This window comes from Myotis lucifugus, unplaced genomic scaffold (genome assembly GCF_000147115.1).
Source record: "Myotis lucifugus unplaced genomic scaffold, Myoluc2.0 scaffold_178, whole genome shotgun sequence".
Classification (NCBI taxonomy): domain Eukaryota; kingdom Metazoa; phylum Chordata; class Mammalia; order Chiroptera; family Vespertilionidae; genus Myotis; species Myotis lucifugus.
In genome coordinates this window covers 1,395,274-1,416,176 of record NW_005871226.1, presented here as the reverse complement: position 1 = coordinate 1,416,176, position 20,903 = coordinate 1,395,274, and the positions used below count along the sequence as shown (strand labels likewise).

Sequence of the window (20,903 nt, the reverse complement as noted above, 5' to 3'; positions counted from 1 at the left end):
CTTGAGGCTCCCTAAGAATCTTGCCTGGTATTAGCTCCCAATAGGGACAGAATGGGGCCAGCATCCTGGAGACCCTACTAAACCTGGGGACCCTCCCCGGGGCAGAGCAGGGAGCTCCAAGTCACACAGCCACTGGGAGGTGATGTCTAGGAATATGGTACCCTTCCTGGCTCCAGACACTCAGCAAAAACAGGAATAAGGGGAGTAGCTTGAGGTCAGCTGCAAGGTCAGTGCCACAGCCCTATCCACGAGGCTCTGCCAGGAGGTGGGGCAGCCCAAAGCAGGTCCCAGTCTGAGGATATTTCCTCTCCTCTCCCACATGCTTCTCCGCCTGTGTCATCCTTGCTACACCGCTGCATCCAAAGAGTACCAGTTACTATCTCCAGGTCTACACACAGTGTCCCTGGGGCCTCTCGTCCTTGACCCCTGCTCTTATCACTGAGATTCACAGCTACAATCTCAAACTGCAGCTAGCCCAACTGCAGCCTGGGCTTTCAGCCCTGGGTGTCAGCACACACAACACATGCACATATGCCCTTGCCTGGACACGCTCTCCCCTCTCCTGGCAGGTCTGCCGTGGTGTTCCTCACATATATCATTCCACAAGTATCACCTCATCCTTCTCACTACTATCCAACTTCCCCCAACACTTGAGACCCACCCAACCTCCCTCTCCCAGGGAAGGCTTCCTGCCCGATTGTGCATCCTCTCAGGCTCCTGCAGCCCCATCTCTCCCTCCTCACTACCTGTACCATCATTTCACTGCACAGCATGTCTTGGCTGTCAGCTACCACTGAGACTGGGCTGTTTGCCCTGCCTTCTTCTGCTTCCATCTCAGAATGTCTTATCAAGACTCAAGAACCACAAATGCAGCAGCCCCCACTCTAAGACTCCAGGCCAGCCAATCAGGTGTTAAGCAAAGAATCCCACCCTTCCCTGCTGGCTGTCCCCACATTTACAAGTGCCTTGGATGCACTTTCATCCTTACTGCTAACATACTCTCCTGTGTGTGCCAGGGGACAACAGATGCAACTTCATGTACGCTATCCAGTAAATGCTATCGGGGAAGAGTCCTAATGTGGCCAAAGTCTCCGAAAGAAGAAAGTACCCAGGTGACCTCAACCTCTGCTTATTCTAAGCCTGACCACCTACTTCTCCTGCCCCATCCATCAAAAGTGGACACACAGAATCTTCTTGGCCTTGCAACCCGTGAGGGAACAGTCACAGACACAAAATCCTATGGTCAATACAGCCCACAGTCCATGGTCCATGGTCCCTACCTGCTCAATCTCTCAATGGCCAGACCCCCTGGCTGGGAAGCCCTGGTCTCCAGCGGCATTTCAGGCAAGTCCCCATCTTCTAGAATCCCTGGAGTAATCTGCCCACCCCTGTGGTAAGTCTCTTACCTGGCTGCTTTCTCCAGAGTTTTCATTACTCTACAACCTAGACAGACCCTTTTCCCAGAGACCTGCCACAATCCACAAGGAGGCCCCAAATCCCCTTACACATCCACTGCCCTGAGTTTCTATTGTCCCAGCTAACTCTCGGTCATGATACACTAATTCACACTCAAAAGTTAATGACTAATAGAAGCTCACAGAATTCCCCTTTTTGTGAAATAGAAACTGGTCCATCCACTGCTAAGAGAACTTGGTTCTGGGTATCCCCTCCCTCCTAAACACTGAACCCTAGGTCATATTCCAAAAACGGAGGCCAGAACCCTATCCTGCCTACCTCAGAGGGCTACTGAGAGGACAAAGGAAGCTTTTGGAAAACATCCAGGCTGCATGCATCGTGGAATAACTACCCCAGAGAAGCTGCTAAAGTAATGAGATTTCAGGCACGGCCAAGGCATTGGGGGACAAGAAGTGGCTCTGGGAGGTAGCTGGGCTGAGGTGGCACTCACCGAGTTTCACGCTCTCCACACGGCCTCCGATGCGGCTAGAAGCCTCAAGCACAGTGACATCCGTGAAGCCCTGCTCCAGAAGTGCTTTGGCTGCAGCCAGGCCAGCCAAACCGGCACCGATCACTACCACGCGAGGCTGTCCCCTTCTCCGTAGGCCACGACTGAAAGGGTCATCCGCACTGTCGCCACTGGATTCACAACTTTGCATACCGTCCGCACTCGCCTCCTAGGAACCTGCAGGGAACAGGAATGCCACAGCTCACCTACTATCCCTTCACTTCCCACCTGCCCCAAGGGGCATTCACGGGCTCTGCTCTCAAGGGGAGACCTCGCGTCCACCCTGTCCTCCTCAAGGACCTGGAAATAAAAGCCGTCTCCAATGGACGTGGGGAGGGAAGAAGAGACACACAGAGGGAGAGTAGGAGGAAGGGATGCACTGTGGGCCCTCACCAGCAAGCAGGAGAGCTGGGGGCCCACCTGGAGCCCCTGAAAGCCATCAATCCCATCCAAAACCTGTTAGGCACTACCTCTTGCCCAAGGCTGAGAAACAAGAGCCAGCCAGGGAGAGAATGACCAAGAAGGTCAAAGTCAAGAGAAACTGCCTGGCCCTGGACCAGCTGGGCCAGCACAGCCGCTGTGGTTCAGCCCCCACCAAACTGAGGATGCTCACACTGACCCCAGGATACTTGCATGGACTTCAGGATGCTCACACCAACCCCAGATACTCTCCCTCTTCTCTCCCTCCCTTGCCTAGTTCTGCCCTCACACTCTCTCTTTCTTGCCCCTTCTCTTCTCCTCTGGATTTCTGTTGCTCTCTCACAGCCTCAGTGAGGTGGCAATTTGGTGGGCAGGACCTAGTCCCGCCCTCCCCCAAAAAATGCCACGAGGCCGGTATTGGATGAGCCTCTGCTATTCCGGGTAGACCTCTGGTTGTTTTCCCCAGCCATCCAGCCCCTCAGTCACCACAAAGCACCAAGGAGCCCAGGAAACAGTGAACCGTGAGGACCGTGGCACCAGAGGCCAGACATCAAATTGACAGTTACACTGAGCCAGCTTGCTCAGAGACGCCAGGCCAGGCAGCTTGATGGCTAGGAGGCGAAGGGGTCTCTGAATCTGGCCCAAGGGCTGGGAGAGGCTACCTCTCTATTCCCAGAGTGACCCCAAAGGTCTGAAGGTGTCCATGGGTTCCTTCCCTGGCCCAAGCAACTTAGATTCCAGTTGCCTTTGCTGAGGTTTCAATGGCAGGAGTTGCAGACTCCAATAGTATCCGGGACCTAACAACAGGGAGCAAATATGGGTGGAAGGTGGTTGCTGGGCAGCGGACAGGGGCATCTAAAAAGCTGTCACCTGTACCTAATACGGCATATTCCACCAAGTAGATATGCTCAAGAATGTTCATAGCAGCTTTATTCATAATAGTCAAGGCCCAGAAGCAACCCAAAGGTCCAGCCACAGGAGAATGAGTAAATATATCGTGCTATGTACCGCATAGCCACGCAAGGAAATAGTTCTCAGCAATAATCTCAACAACATTGCATTGAGCAAAAGAAGCCGGAGATAAAAGAGTTCATACTGTATGACTCCACTCATGTAAAGTTCACAAAGAGGTCAAATCAATCTGTGATGACAGAGGCGAGATGGGAACTGAACAGGGCCAGGAGGGAACTCTCTGGAGTGGAAGAATATGTACCTTGGTGTGGATGGTGGTTACAATCCTATATAATAAAACCCTAATATGCAAATTAACCAAACGGTGGAATGACTGGTCACTATGACATGCACTGACCACCAGGGGGCAGACGCTCAACGGTTGGGGGCAGCTCCTGCGTTGAGCGTCTGCCACCCGAGAAGGAGGTGACCAGCGGCGGCAATGGTGGGGGGAGGGGGCAAGGCCAGCCAGTGGTCAGCGCCAGGCCACCAGCCAAGGCGGGTGCCAGTGGGGCCCCCCGATTGCCCTGCCCCAGGTCACCCCGCAGAGGGAGGTGATGTGGCAGTGGGGGGCGGGGCCGGCCAATGGCAGCATCAGGCTGCCAGCCAAGGTAGGTGCCATCAGGGCCAGCATCACCCTGCCCACCGGTTGCCCCACAGATGGCCCTGATTGCTGGCCAGGCCTAAGAACACTACCCTATTATATTGGGAACAGTCTCTTAGATTTAAATATTAAAACCTGGCAAGGCTACTCTAACACTGAAAACACAGGATGATGCCGTGATGCCATGCATGGACTCTGGCTTGCACATTTTGTGGTCAGCCCTGATTCTGACCCTTATAACTGTGTGACAAAGCCAATTACTTAACTTCTCTCTGCTTCAGTTTTTCCACCTATAAGATGGGGAAAATGGTACTACTGCCTCAGAAGGATCATGGTATGTACTACTTTTTATAATCAGGGCAAAAAAATGTAGCTGCCCATACAACAGCAAGATGCCTTTCATCTGTATGAAAAGTATGGTCACTGGTGCATGCAGCATCCTGGATTGTGAGAGGGATGTCTGGCTGCCAGTTTAGGCCCAACATCCCCCAAGGAGTTCCGGATTGCAAGAGGACACAAGCTGGGCTGAGGGTCCCATTCCCCCCTACCCCCATGCATGAATTTTGTGCACTGGGCCTCTAGTATACATATAAGAATCCACAGAGTTGGGTATTTAGGATTTGTGCCATTCAATGTATGTGTGTGCCTACCTCAGTAACCATTCAGATATCCATTCCTGGCTCCCTATAAAAAAAATAATACCAGCACACTGACTTCCTTCTCCACACATCTCAAGGTGTAGCAAAGAGTCTTTTTCTCAATATACTCAGGCTAAGAAATTGCTCCTCACCCCTCCCCCAGCCACTCCACCTCCCACACCACACCTGGGCATGGACTGCCTCCAAATGCCATCCAAGCTCCCCAGGCCCAGGCCAGCTCAGTGCAGAAATGATTCATCAGTGGGCCGGAAGGTGGTGCCATGGCCCAGAGCTCCTGGGAGGGAACTCCCCAACTCAGACTGTATCCAGGTTTTCCCCATTCCTCCTCCCTCCTCCTTCTTCTGTCCCTCTACACCCCCTCCCCCAGCCCCTCCTGATGTTCTATCCAGCTACATGGGGGGTCAGGGCTGCCTGCAGTCCTTTCCTCCCCTCCACTTCCCCCCTCCAAGTTCTAACAGGGAAGTAAATGTAGATAAAGGTGAGGGTATGGCTGCCTGCATCCCCTGCCAGGGCAGCCAGCAGGGAGAAAGGGTCAGAGATTCAACGCAGGCAAGGAACCTGCTCTGCAGCAGGTCTGTAAACACACCCACACCGGGTGCTCCTAGCTGCCAGCTGCCACTGACGTCACCGCTGCTGGGCACCCAATGACGCAATGCGATGTGGCTCTGCTGCCCTCCCTGCTGCCACGCCCGTTCCCAGGGCTGGGGGCGCTCTGCCTGCATGCTTGTTTCTTGGCCTCCATCCCCACCCCCAGCCCTAGGCCACCCCCCCAAAAAAAAACCTCTTTTATACAATAAAGGGATGGGATCAACACAGTGGTTCTCAAATCTTACTGGTGGAACCCCTTCTCAAAAAGCTCCTGTGGAGTCCAGAGTGTGGCTGGGATGAAACTGGTCTCATCAGGGAACCCCCCACTACACTGTTGTGACAGTCAAATAAGGCCCTATGTGGATGTCACAAGATTCTCAAAAGCCTCATGTGTGCAAATTATTTGTAAAGTTCCGTAGCTAAATTATGAGCAGACTGTCTTTGGGACCGGGTTCAGGAATGGACTGTGGGAAGTACAGGCGAGCAGCCTGCCTTTAAGATGAACACAGAAAGAATCCTGAGTTCCCAAGCATCAGAGACCTTGAACTCAGACATCACACCTGGGGTGCCACAGTAGAAGCAGGTAAGTGGCTGTATAGGTCACCTGCACCCCTGACCTTCACAGCTAATCCCAGATGGGCCCGTCAACCCCTAGCACCCCCAAGAAGCCAGAGAGGCTACACGCACAGCCCACTGACGGCAGATAGATAAGGAGTCATTCCCTGTGTCCCCCATATCAGCCTTTGGAGCCAACACACCTCGGGGTCCAAACTGAAAGGGAGAGAGAAAATTATGTCCAGGGCCACCTACTGTGTGCTGGGCCCCAGCTAAACCCTGAACTGGACTTTTCAGGTGCCCTGTTATCTGATTGGGGGTGGGGAAAGCAATTTATTTTCCATTGGTTTGTGTCATCTTTCCCTTTCAAAAAATTTTTTTTAATTTTAAGAGAAAATGCCTTATTGAGGAAGAATCACTTAATGCTCCTCAGTGCCCACCTACCCTTCTCTAGATTTGGGGAAATAAATAAATAAATAACATCCGCTCCTTGATCTGTATGCACAGGAGAAACAGAACACCCTGTACTTTTCAAGCAGATAAAGGAGAAAAGAAAAAAAAGTGCTGGCTCAGCCAGGCAGGGAAGAGGAGGGGGAGGAGGAAGAAGAGGACAAGGAGGAGGAGGAGGGTTGGGAGAAGGAGGAGGGATGGGGAGGAGATGGGCAGGGGCACAGGACAACAGCACTTGCCTTCTTGTCCCTGCTTACATGCCAAAATGGGGGTGGGAGCCTGTATCCCCAAGTCCACTAGCAGGCCAAGACCGGCAGCTTCAAGGAATCAGGCCAGACACTGCATGAGTGCCTCACCACCATTCAAGATGCCCTGCTGCCCACCCCCATCCTCCATCCCATTCCAGCCTGCAGGCCACCACCTCCCCCTGCTGCCCAGAGCCCACACTGCCCTGATTGACCTGCCCAAGAAACCAAACTGGAAAGCAGAGGGCAGCAGGGGGAGGAGAGAGGACACAGGGAACAAAAACGCTGTCCCCTGGCAGGGTCACCAAACAAGGATGAATGAACACTAGGAGGCCACCCAACGGAAATGGGCACTAGCAGCCAAGCATGTGTCAACTTCCCCACCCACCTTCTCTCAATATCCTCACCAGTTCCATTTGTCACCCTGAGATTTACCCTCCAAGAACTGCCTCCCGATCACCAAATACCAGAGACATGTTTTAGTCCTGGCCTCCCACATGTGACCCTGCCCAGCCCCTCTTGGAAATGCCCAGAACTGAGCTGGGGTCACCACACATCGCCTGACGCTTTCCCCATGGCCGTTAAAACTGCTGGAGTGCCATCCTTCATGGAAGACCCGCCCTTATCCATCGGGTCAAACCATGTCAACTCCACAGTCCAAATAACTTTGCCTCTACACTCAACGTCCCCGGGCGGGGCCTGCCTCCTCCGCCTGAACCAGGCATAAGGAAGGCCTTAGCACTTGACCCTCTGGACCTAGCTGACCTTTGTGGCTTCAGTTTGCACTCCGACTCCTCAAACATACACACATACCCCAACTTCACTAAAGTGGAACATCCCCAGGGCAGCCCAGCTGAAGGCCTGTGGGAAACGTCCCTCCTGCACACATCAGAGGATCTGGCTCTCGGTTCTCTTATACGTACACCCTTGTGCAGGGCGCTGTGGTTGTGCAGCTGTGCACGGTTGTCTATTGCTTGAACCACCAGCAAGGCCTGCTCCACTGATGTTTCCTAAAGCAACAGACACCCTGGAAATGTGAGCTTCTTATACTGGTTCTGCTCTGCAATCACCACTACCCACCCCCTGCCTATTCTCAAAGCCTGGGCATCTCAGCCCCAGGAAATGCTGTTGCCTATTCTTCTGGAGGGAGGCTAGAGCCCCATGATCACTGAGCAGGGCCACAACCACTGAGCAGGGCCATAGTCCCAGGAGTGAACGAACTGCAGGGAGGTTCAGCGGTCCAGCTCAGCACAAGGTGTCCCTTCTCCTTAGTGCTGGAGTCCACTTCCCTCCCCATCAGTGGCTACTACAACAAAAACGATGCCACAAAGGGCCGTCTCCCCAAGTGCCCCACACCTTTCCAAGGTCGCCCCTCACAAAATACAAAAAATGTCCACCCTTCCTTGGCTCCCTTCTGAACATGGGCTACTCCCAAATGTGCCTGCCTCCTGCCCTTTTCTCAAGGTCATCCAAGTGCAAGAACCATTTCCCAGAGAAGAGCATGGCCAAGGCAGTTAGCCCACCTGGCTCCTCACCCCTCAGGGTCCAGCTTCCACCAGCTGAAGCACTCCAAACAGGCCCACCCCTTCCAACCAGCAGCCTCCTCCCTTCCTCTAAGCCCCATAGCTCCTGTGAGCCCTCCCAGGGCTCTGGGGACCACCTGCACCCTCCCCAAGCAACCTTGGGGAATTCCAAGTCTCTCCTCTCAATGGATACTCCTAGTGCTCAGTGCTCGAGGGCAGCAGCCCTACCTCAGTTTCCCTGGAGGGAACTCTCTGCCTCAGCTTCCAACAGGAGGGGAGGGGGGCTTTTAAGGGAATCTCTTTGGACTGCCTGGCAGGTCTGGGAGGGATTTGGATTCTCGAGGGGCCCCCAGACAATGCAATTATTCTTCAGATGTAAAAACACCCAGAAATCCCAGACCAGCTGCTTTGCACAGCGACCCAGACAAAGGGGCTCTGTGTCTGCCTACAAGGCTCCTCCTACCCCTCAACCCAGGAAGGGGCTGGGCCTGAGCTCCTCCTAGCCAGACCCTCCCCAGTCCTCCTCACCCTGCCCAGCCAGCCAGGAAGTGAAAGAGGCAGGATAGCTGAGCCAGGCTTGGCCAGTGACTGATGGGGGTGGGCGGGGAGGGGGGGGGGGTGTGGGGGGGGGGGGAGTGGGAGAGGCAGACACAGGACAAGGACAGCCTATGAGGCCAGGAGACACAAGGAGAGGGAGAGAACATGGGCCTGGGAGCCCAGAGACCCAGGCCCCAGCTCAGTCTCTCCCTGGCCAAGTGACACCTTCTCTGGAAAATACCTGGCCAACACATCTGCACTCACCCCAAAGACACAGCATCTGTACCCCACCTCCGGGACACACATGTCTACATCCCATCTGATGCTTAACTGCCTCCTTTAGTCTTCAAGCTTTCCCATCTATAAAATGGGGACAGGTTCAGCTACCTGGTGGGACTCAGAGAGAGAACAAAAAGGAAAAAGTTCCCAAAGAGACTACTCTCTGTCTTGATCCTGACATCAATCAGACTATTCTCAAGACTGTCTCAACCTACCCAGTTCTGGGGGTAGGGACAGGTATCAGAGATGGAATCATAAAAGGAAAAGGCGTGGGTGCCTCATTCCGTACAGCCCTCCCACCAGCTATGCCCCCTCGAGACCCAGATGAGGAAGAAGCTCTGGGGAGGGCCCATCATCCTTCCGGGCACTCACACTTCTCTCCAAGCACAGCGTCTTTGTTAGCCACATCTCTTCCCACAGCCAGATGTGTAAAGTCCCTAAAAGAACAGCTTTGACAGTCTGTAAGCCTTTTCTGAAGTGGGAAGCCTGTACTACGTGGAGAGAGGCAGCCTTCGACTATATATCTGGGGGGGACATGGCCAACAGCACGGCCCACATAAGCACTAGTGTCATTCTTGGAGAGGTGAGCACTCTGGACCAGCCTCTATTTCCCATGATGCTCTGCAAGGCCAGAGAGACCCAGGTGGATTGTTCCAGGACCTCAGCTTATCGATGCCTGCAGGGACAGACCCTGAAGACCACCAGCCTCTGGCTAGAAGCCTACTTGGGGACAGAGGAGGGGGAAGCAAACATGGAGAAAAGCCAGAGAAAGGGTAAGGTCTCTGATGGGCATAACGTTCAGCTCGCAGTCTTGATGGCTGGAAAGAGAAACAGAGGTGGAGATGGGCCAGGGCAGAGCCTAAGACTGAATTCCTGCTCCCATACCAACCCCAACAGCTTTACCCCAAACTCCACCCTAGAGATCCTACCTTCAGCAAAAATACGTGAGTGGATCACGCTCTGACAATAGAGCAGATCAAGTGCTGGTGTTGATGGCTTCTAAACATCTCCTATGAACTTTAAAAATCTGGGCCAGACACCCTGGAAATGTGAGCTCAGCTTCCATCTCCAACCTCATGCCCTGGTTTCCCATCTGTGTGTGTATCTACCCGTAGATGTCCTGTCTGGCAGGGTAGGCAGTCACCTGTCTGCCAGCAGGGCCCACATTCTTCCACTAAGATCCCAGATCTTACAGAGGCAGGCAAATTCCATTCCCCCTCAGCCCAGAGACAGGTCAGGGTTTTATATGACTATGCCACCTCTGGACACGCCTGGAGGAGATATAACCAGTGTGGCCTTTGGAGAGTCCATTGGCTTAAGCCTTGTTTTCCCATCTGTAAAATGGGAATAATCACTCCTACCGTTAACAAGGCTGGCCCTGACCCCAGACTCTATTAGCCAGTCTCCTCTGTCTCTGAGAAAAGTCCTATTGGCACAGGTTTCACTATGGCTCCCTTAAGCAAACTTTAGGATGAGACACCCAGGGCCTAGGTTCTCTCCTTCTAAGCAGTACCTGACACCCCAACTTGGGACCCCCCTCCAGGAAGTCAGCACCCACAGGATTGTAAGGAACCACAAAGTTGGTCACTATCCTGGTTTACTACATTGGTGCCAGACTGCCCTTGGGGACAGCACACCAGGCTGTGGGCACAAGAGGATGGATATGAAATGGTACTCACAATCACTCACTTCCCTGGGAGGAAGTTCTCCTAGAAGGGCTGATCCTAGAGAGAAAACCAGCCTCAAAACCACGGCACCACCCAAACAGCAATCTTGAGAAATAAGGACAAAGTTGGAGGGGTCACAATATCAAACTATACTACAAACTATACTACAAAGCAGCCTGGTACTAGCATAAAAACAGGCATATAGACCAATAGAACAGAGACCCCAAAAATCAACCCACACCATTAATCTATTAATATTTGATAAAGGAGGCAAGAATATACAATGGAGCAAAGGCAGTCTCTTCAACAAATGTTGCTGGGAAAATTGGACAGGCAGATGCAAAAAGATGAAACTAGACCAACTTACACCATACACAAGAATAAACTCAAAATGGATGAAAGACTTAAATGTAAGTAGAGAAACTATAAAAATCCTAAAATAAAACATAGGCAACAAAATATCAAACAGCTCATGTAGTAGAATCTTCACCGATACATCTCCTAGGGCAAGAGAAACAAAGGAAAAAAGAAATAATTGGGACTATATCAAACTAAAAGGCTTCGGCACAGCAAAAGAAACCAACATCAAAATGAAAAGGGAACCCACTGTATGGGAGAACATAATTGCCAGTGATATATCTCAAAAGGGGTTAATATCCAAAATATATAAAGAACTCATACAACTCAACAAAAGGAAGACAAAAACCCAATTAAAAAATGGGCTCAGGAACTGAATAGACATTTCTTCAAAAAGAACATACAGATGGCCAATAGACTTATGAAAAAATGCTCAAAGTCATTAATCATCAGAGAGATGCAAATAAAAACGACAATGAGGTATCACCTCACACCTGTCAGAATGGCTACTATCAAATCAACAAACAGCAAGGGCTGATAAGGATGTGGAGAAAAGGGAACCCTCACGCACTGTTAGTGGGAATGCAGACTGGTGTAGTCACTGTGGAAAACAGTATGGCGTTTCCTCAAAAAATTAAATATGGAACTGCCATTTGACCTAGTGATCCCACTTCTAGGAATATATCCTAAGAAACAATCAGAAAGAATATATGCACCCCTATGTTCATAGCAGCACAATTTATAATAGCTAAGATCTGGAAACAGCCCAAGTGCCCATCAGTAGATGAGTGGATAAAAAAATTGTGGTACATCTACACAATGGAATACTGTGGGGCTGTAAAAAAGAAGGATCTCTTACCCTTGAGAGAGCATGGATGAATCTGGAGATTACTGTGCTAAGTGAAATAAGCCAGTCAGAAAAAGACAAAGATCACAGGATCTCACTTATTTGTGGAATCTAATGCACAAAATAAATTGACCAACAAAATAAGTCCCAAGGCATGGAGGCATAGAACAACATATCTCAGAGGGGATGGGGAGAGATAAACCAAAAAACTTACATACTTCTATGCATAGCCTATGGACACAGAAAATAGAGTGGTAGGGGGTAGGGCCGGACCGAGGAGGGCACAGGGGAGGAAAATGGGAGACATCTGGATACTGTCAAAAATAAAATATATATATATATACACCAACCCTATATATACGAATATATATATATTAACCCTGTTCTGAAGCCCCCAAGTCACCATGGCCCTGGAGGAATCTCAGATACACACAAACATAATCACAAAAACATACTTTACTGTGCTTCACTTGATGATGTAACTTGATAAATAGTCCCCTCCTTAGGGGACACCTTATAGCACCATGGTTTTCATACAGGTCTGGGGTCAGATCACTTGTTCTTTAATACACATTTTTCTTGATTTCAGAGAGGATGGGAGAGGGAGAGAGAGATAGAAACATCAATGATGAGAGAGAATCATTGATCGGCTGCCTCCTGCATGCCCCACACTGGGGATCAAGCCCGCAACCCGGGCATGTGCCCCAACTGGGAATCAAATAGTGATCTCCTGGTTCATAGGTCAATGCTCAACCACTGGGCCACACCGGCCGGGCCAGTCACTTGTTGTTTAATGCCGGTGGTTTGAATCTCTACCACTTATTAGACGAATGACCTGAGCTTCAGTTTCCTCATCAAGTGAATGGGGATAAAGAATACCTGCCTTGCCCTAACTGGTTTGCCTCAGTGGATAGAGCGTCAGCCTGCGGACTCAAGGGTCCCAGGTTCGATTCTGGTCAAGGGCATGTACCTTGGTTGCGGGCATGTCCCTGGTAGGGAGTGTGCAGGAGGCAGCTGATCAATGTTTCTCTCTCATCGATGTTTCTAACTCTCTATCCCTATCCCTTCCTCTCTGTAAAAAATCAATAAAATATATTTAAAAAAAAAAAAAAAGAATAACTGCCTCACAGGGCTGAGTGTGACAATGCAGAGTGCTCAGCCCACAACCGGGCATGTAACAGCAATGGTATATTTATATTCCTACAGGCCCGAGTCTGCACACTAGTGGGGTGACCACTGGGAGGGCTGGGCCAGGACACCAAATGTGCTAAGAGCAGGGGGAAGTCCAGTCAATAGAGAGGTCAAAGACCCTACTGTAGGATGATGACCTCCAGGCCTCAGAGAAACCACCTCACGCTGCAGTGGCACTGCTGTGATCTGATGACAGGGGAGAAACAGAGGATTAGGAGAGAAGGGCATCCAACAAAACCACTTTCAAGTTTCTGACCCACAGAAACTGTGAGGATACTAAATGTTTGGATAATAAATGTTTACTGCTGTTTTAAGCTACTAAGTTTTGGGGCTGTTTGTTACACAGCACTAGGTAACTAATATAGTCATCAAATCTCTCTCCCTGGGGAACATCCCCAGGATGGGGACCCAGAGCAAATTCCCCATTTCACTCAGGGCCCCAGCTCCCTCTTTTCTGAAATTCAGGTCTGGGGTGGAGTGAGCAGAGAGCCTGGCCCAGCCCCTACCACTTACAAGGCCCAGGAGACAGAAATTCCTTCCCAGCCAGTGGAGATTTTTATAAAAGACTGATACCCAGCCCCCCTCTTCCTCCCCTCCCCCACTGGATCATCTAAATCAGACTGTTTGGGGTCGGGGTCCCAGCATGGATATTTTTTTAAAGGTCCTACGTGAAACTAATGTATAGCAGGCTCCTAATGCAGACTCCAGGCCTACCCAGAAATATCATGTCTGCCTATGCAGGACAGGAGGAGGCAGAGAGAACAGCAAGCCAGGCAGTGTCCAAGCTCCACTCCTCTACCCCCAGCTTAAATTGAGGGTCTTCCTCTACCCCCCTCCCCACAGTTGCCCAGCTCCCTAAGCCCTGTGCATTCCAAGTCTATAAAGCATCTCAAGCTAGACAGGGCCAACCTCTGCCCTTGAGGACTGCTCCTTCGAGAGGACCAGGGTGCAGGATGGGATCTAGCTCTGAGTGATCTTGGGGAAGACTTTGTTTCTTCATCTGAAAAAAAATGGGAATTACATCACCCCTGCTCTGCTCTCTAAGGGGTCCTAGGCTCCCAGCCCTGGGAAGAACACAGCAATGGGTTAAACAGACAGGTACACAGCCAGTTAACTCACAGGTATCACATGCAGTGATAAGGGTTCGATAAGGACTGTAATGAACAATGTGGGAGAGGATGAGGAAGGGTGCCTAATGGGGCAGGGAGAGGGGTCAGAGAAGATTTCTAGGAAAGAAATTAGAAATGAATTCCAGCAGAGGGAACTGTATGTGCAAAGACTCAGAGGTGCTGCTCTTACTAGTAAGATCAACCCTCAATACCGTTTTTCCTTCCCTCCACGAATCACCCTGCAAGCCCCACATGGCCACTCACCTGGCCTTCCTCCAAAGCTGCAGCAGCCACTACCCAAGCCACAATGCAGGCATGGAGGGCTTGCCCTGAGCTTCCCCAAACCAGTCAGCCACGCATGTAAGCACACCCCTATGGGGGTACACAAGAGAAAGGGCAGAATGGCCCCAGCTCCCAGATTGCACAAGATCCTACAGGTAGAGGAATGTGGAGAATGGCCCCTCCACTTTATCAGGCATCACCTGCAGTCCCAACCATCCAGAGAAAGTGGGAGGTGGGCAGGACGGACTCAGCAACAGTACAGGCACTGCAGAGCCAACGCACAATGCGGCGAGCAGTCTGGGCTGGGCACAGGACACTCTGGGGGTCCCCCCTTATCCACAGTTTTACTTTCCCAGGTTTCAGTTACCCACGTTCAACTGCAATTCAAATATATTTAATGAAAAATTCCAGAAATAAACTATTCATATGTTTTAAACTGTGTACCCTTCGGAGTAGCATGATAAATCTCACACCGTCCCAGTCCATCCTGCCTGGGATGTGAATCATCCACACTGGACATACAGTACAATAAGATATTTGACAGGGAGAAAGCCCACATTCACTTAACTTTTATTATAGTATATTGTTATAATTATTCTATTTCATTATAAGTTATTGTTGTTAATCTTACTGTGTCTACTTTATAATCTTTATCATAGGTCTGTATGTATACTAAAAATCACAATGTATATATAGTGTATTCACAGTTTCAGGCAAACACTGGGGGTCTTGGAACATATCCCCTATGGATAAGAAGGGACTACTTACAAATGGTTAAAATGGTAAATTTTATGTCATGTCTATTTTACCACAATAAAAATAAGAACAACAAAAAACTTAGCGAGCCCTACTCTGTGCCAGGCACTCGGACACAACAACAGCCTCCCCTTCGAGGATCTAACCAATCAGAGGTGACAGGTGCCACAAGAAAAGCAAAGCAGGGTGAGGGGAGACGCAGCTGCTCTGTGCGGGGAGGTCAGGGAAGCCTCTCTGAAGAGGTGACAATGGAGCAGAGGAAGTGGCCGCAGGGGATCAGAGGGGGAAGTGCTATGGTGACCTTCGGGGAACTTGCTGAGTGACAGGATGTGGGGATGAGGGCAAGGATGACTTGGGCAACCAGTCATGACTCCGCAGGAACCAACCTTGACAAGCTCTATGTCAACTGGTCATCCCCCTCCCCTTGACAACAAGCCTGTGGGGTAAGAAAGACAAGAAACTGAGGCCAAACAACTTAGTGCAGGACCTGCAGGTGGGAGGGGAGCCCAGATGGTCTCATTCCGGAGCCCAGTTCTCTTCTCAAGCCTACACCAGCACTGGGAACACTTCCCGAGGCCACCTCCCATGGCAGGGCCCAGCACGCCCCACAACACACAGCCTCGGTCCCTCTGCCAACCCCACTCCATCAGGCATCACCTGCAGGCACTGTCCTGACCAGCTCCTGACCGGGGTCAGTGTCTCCACACAGACACCCACCCATTCTGCACCTGGGGCACTTGAAGCCTGGGAGGTGTGAGCTGGCAGATGAAGAGGTGGCTTCCCTGCCAGGTTTCTACCCTCTCCCTGCCAGGAGCCGCAGCCCCACAGTTCTGGGGTGAAGGAGGACTGCCCCGTCAGCACTTTCCGCTGACTCTTTCAAAACCACTGACAAGAACTGAGGCTTGTGAGACAAGCCCAAGCCCGGGCACAGTTCCCCCCTGCCGGCCCCCTCGTGACTCTGCACAAAGCCTGACTGTGCTTCAGCTCCAGCGCCCAGGAGGAGGGGGTCTCCTGCAAGCCCATCCTCTCTCCAGAGCCACCGGGTCCCCCCTCTGACAGCTCTCTGCCCCCGAAGAGACACTGCAGCCCACATGGCAGAGCTAAGTGTCCAAGGCTTGCTGGGTCCAGGCAGCATTTGTGGGGAGGGGGTCCCCCTTCACTGTGAACTCTTTTCCCACAAGGCTCCCTCTCCTATGACCCCCACTCAGCACAGATCACAGAGTGAAGGTGGCATGCAAGATCACAAGGGGAAAAAAGGAAAACATCCCCCAAAAATCCAGCCACCAGATGAACCACACAGTAAACCCCTATTTATTGAGTCCTTCATTATGAGGCCCCGAGCTGGGCACTCTCCATTCATGGCAACATTTAATACTCCCAAACACCCGGGTGCCCACTTTACAGATGAGGGAGCAGGCTCAAGGTGGTCAACAGACATGATGGAGGCCACCCAGAGAAAGCGAGGGCAGAGCAGGGCTTGACAACACGGAGCTCATCTCTTTCTGCCCAAAGCTTGCTCAGTTCTCAGGCCCCCAGTGGCCTCCAGGGGCAGCAGGCCTACGGCCTGCCCTCCACCTGGCACTTCTACTGTCTCACCCCTCCCCACAGACTGGCACTGCAGACACTGTGCCAGGCACTCGGGGCTGTCCGGCAGGAGGCATCCCCAAGCCTAGCGGCTCAACCTGGCTGCACTGCCAAAAACAAGGGCTGCCATCTGCCTCCTGACCAGGGTGATGGTGGGGTGGTCAGTGGGCTGCCTGAGTCTCCCTGTCCCATAGGGGCTGGCTTGAGGTTTGCCAGGCACTACACTAAGCCACAACCCTTTGGCCCTTGGTTCTATCCTGCAAAAACAGGGACAGGGATGCTGGTCTAATTGCTGTGCCTACACACACACACACACACAAATTCTAAGAGCAACTAACTCCTGCTACCCTCTAGACCAGGGGTGGGGAACCTTTTTTCTGCCAAGGGCCATTTGGATATTTAGAACATCATTTGCAGGCCATACAAAATTACCAACTTAAAAATTAGCCTGCTATCGTGGGTGAAACTTTTAATTAACTCGCCCCTAATGCCGTGGCAGGGCCAGACCAAATGATTGACGGGCCTTATACAGCCCGCAGGCCGGATGGCCCCCACCCCTGCTCTAGATCGTCCCCTCTTCTCTCAACGGCCCAAGATTTTCCCGGCGTGGTAACTACAGGGCGGTGTAACTGTGGTCTTCTAACAAGTCCTAACACAGGATCTCCTAACACAGGATCATGAATAAAGGGCTCTCCATTAAGTTCGACAATGAAGCAGGACCCCAGCAAGAGCTGGAACCAGGTCTGAAAAGCCAATGGTGTTCATTTCGAAATGCTCACGTTGGTCCTTAACCCATGATTCAATCCATAAAACACCTATGGAGTTAAGACACAGCTTGGAAACTAAACATATTCTTCAAGTCCTTTTGTTGAATTCAAAGAGAGACTTAATAACTCACCAGCTTTTGAAATCAAGAAATGCTTGCCCTGGTCAGTGTGGCTCGGTTGGTTGAATGTCGTCCCATGCACCAAAAGGTCACCAGTTTGATTCCCAGTCAGGGCACATGCTCAGGTAGAGGGCTTAATCCCCGAGGAGGGGGCGTTTTGTGGGAGGCAACTGATCCATGTTTCTCTCTCACATCGATGTTTCTCCCTCTCCCTTCCTCTCTCTCTAAAAAAAACAATCAACAAAAAGTCCATGTTTCTCTCTCTCTCCCTCTCTTTCTAAAAAACCAATAAAAACAGATTTTAAAAAACCACAAATACTTGTTCTTATAATTCTACTAGAGGCCCGATGCACAAAATGTGTGCAAGGGGCTCAGCCCCCACAGCCCCGGCTTTGTCTGGAAAGTCATCCAGAAGGTCATCCAATTGATTGTTCTGCTGTTCGGCCATTCAGTCGATTTGCATATTACACTTTTATTATTATAGATCATCATCATTATCGATATTTTTCACTAAGCACATCTGAGGTACAGAGCGCAGCGCTAAGCATTTCACATGGTACGTATAAGTGAATCCTCGGTCAATATCCCCATTCTACAGAAGAGGAAACTGAGGTCAAGAGAAGTCCCACGCCTGCCATCTAAAATAAGGCACTCCAAAATGCACTTAGTAAGATACTAAGGCTCAGGTTTTACTCTTTTTTAAAAACCAAGGAGTCAATTTCATTGTCTTGTGTTACTTTTTCATATTAAATCAAAAATTTCCCATTAATTGTGTATGATTTTTTAAATTAGTTTTCCAAAAAAAAAAGAGAGTAAAGGGGATCTGTATGTTTAACATTTAAAGGCCTCATTTAAAAAGCTTTCTCAACAATGTTTGTTCATTGATGGTCCTGAGTGTCTCTGCTTGAGTCATCTTAAAATCTAGCTGACTCAAGGTCTAGCTTTTTGCAGTTCCGAAAGCATCCAGCAGCCCCTCCTCCCTGGGGTCAGGAAGTTGGGGAGCTGGGTTGGCCTAGCTTGGGGGGGGAGGAGGGGAAGAAGTGAGGTCTGGTTGTGGTGAGAAGGCATGGTTAAAGGTTTGTGGACAGGCCCTGAGGGGTCTGAGATGAAGAATGGACATTGGACCGGATGTCCAAGAACCTGGGTTAGAAACCCAGACATATCATTTGCTGGTACTACCAGTGTGGCATCGTAAGGAGAGGACAGGCACTCTGGGTCTGCCAGGGCCTGGTACAAAGTTGGCAGGGGATGGCTAGGTTCTTTGTTCTGTTTCTAATAAATTACAACTCATTTCCGAGTGCTTCCTCTCCTGGGCTAAATCACACCTTCCTTTACACCCTCCTCCGAGAAGTAGCTAGAGGATATAGGAATCTGGATTGGGACATCAGGGGTGCTGCGCTCCCCGAGCCAAGCCACCCTGCTCTGGCTGAACCTAAATGCTTTTCCTCCCTCTCCGCCCTCCCAGCATGTTTAGAGAGAGCCAGAAAAGCCCCGGACTCTGCTTGTTTAAAAAAGAAAGAGAAGGGCAAAGCAGGACAGGAGAGTGTGGCTGGGCTGGGTGAGCAGGCTCACTGAGCATCCTCTGCCAGGGCCCTCCGGTCTGCCCGACTTTGTACCATTAAAGCAACTTCTCCTGGGTCACTGTTTGAAATGCCACCCCCCGTCACCCCCCCTGAGCTGCTGCACAAAGAGTCCTCACACTCCAGAGGAAATGAGGTGTAGCAAGGAGCAAGGCAGGACGGTCCCCACCAGCCACAGGGGAGGAGTAGAAGGGAGCAAGGGCCCTGGAACTCCCCCTCCCCCCTTCCTGTACTTGCAACACCCCTTCCAGGAAGGCAACAGGATGAGATTCCCAACCTTTTGGGGAAAATGACTCAGAGCTCTGAGAATCTGAGGATAAGGGTCATATAAGCAACCTGACCCCTACCCATGCTTTGAGTTGTAAAGGGGCACAGCTAGTCAGTGAGGGGGTCCAATGTTGGGGAAGATGTCTTGCACCTTCAACCCACCATCACACCTCTGTCATGTTTCTCACCGAAACACTACTCTGATCAAACCACTGTCCTGCTCAAAAGCCTTCGATGGCAGGCCCTGGCCAGGTGGATTAGCTGACTGGAGCGTCATCATCTTGTACTCCACAAAGGTTTCTGGTTCGATTCCCGGTGAGGGCACACACCTAGGTTACAGGTTTGATTCCCCAGTCAGGGTACATTCCGGAGCATATGAGAAGCAACCGAAGCAACCGATCGCTGTTTCTCTCTCACATCGATGTTTTTCTCTCTCTCCACCCATCCCTCTCTCTCTAAAATCAATTACATATATATATAATGCACGCACGCACACACACACACACACACACACACACACGCACGCACACACACATTCCCCCAGGTGAGGATTAAAAAAAAATAAACACAAACTTTCAATGGTTTGCCATAGTCTAATGAATGAAGGCAGGTCCGCGACATCACCTGCCTGTCCTCAGCTCCCCTCTCCTATACCCACCCACCATTCCCACCAGATCCTCTGACTCCCATACCCAGACCAGTTCCCTAGGGCCCAAAGTGGCCTGTGAAATCTCCTCATTCTGCCCAAATCTCCTTACCCTGCCAGCCACTCCTCCAGGAAGTCAGTCCTGGCTACCCTCGCCCTCTCTTTCTCCTCCTCTACAGAAGACCCCTCCTCTGGTCTAATCAGGACCCCACCCCAAGCCTCACCATGCTCTCTGCTGGCCTTTGTGCCTCTCACGTCCCTGACCACTGTCCCCTTTCCTAGGCCACACTAAGAGCAACCAATACGTATTCAATGATCACAACAACCCTACAAGGGAAATAATGTTAGTCCCACAGTACAAATGAGGAAACCGAGGCATCGAGAGGTTTCGCTTCTTGCCCAGAGGACACAACCCGCTCTCTTCTGAGACGAACAGCTGGGAGAGAACTTGTAGAGCGAGGAGATGGCAGGCGCAGTGGGGTGGGAGGCACTGCCAGAATCCCAAAGACCCAGGCTTGGCAACTGTTGGGTCGTAGGCACCAGACAGGTCCTCCCAGGTCTCTTCCTCACCCACCCAGGGAAGCAGAACTGTCACCATGGGAACCCAGAGCTGGTTCTGACCCATGTCCCTCCACGCCATCCCTCCCTCTGTAGTGTCCTTTTTTTCCACTGACTGTCCAAATGGTACCCATCTCATCAAGTCCACCTCCCCTAGGAAGTTATCCACCCACCCATCCTTCCCTCCCCGGCACTTCTGGACTTGGGCACTACCCATGTTTGTAGTCTTTCATGGAGCAGCGCATTTCCACATCAGCCCTTCCCACCGGGTGTTTTCCTGGTTGGTGGGATAGTAGGAAGTTAAAAAAAAAATTTCCGTGGTCAAATCATTTGTGGGAAACACCAAATGGCTTCTTTTCTGCAGGACTTGTCAGAGCCTTTAATTCTCTTAGAGAGCAT

At 51.0% G+C, this 20,903-nt stretch overlaps 1 protein-coding gene across 3 annotated transcripts in view; it reads right to left on the bottom strand.

Moving 5' to 3' along the window:
• SMOX (spermine oxidase) overlaps positions 1-20,903 on the bottom strand; it is a 38,723-nt gene that overhangs the window by 9,144 nt on the left and 8,676 nt on the right. For all 3 annotated transcript variants that reach the window (XM_006096423.3, XM_006096424.3, XM_014462351.2), the window contains exon 2: positions 1,907-2,140. In XM_006096423.3, coding sequence (XP_006096485.1) covers positions 1,907-2,114 — 208 coding nt within the window. In that variant the 5' untranslated portion in view covers positions 2,115-2,140. The remainder of the gene's footprint in view (positions 1-1,906; positions 2,141-20,903) is intronic.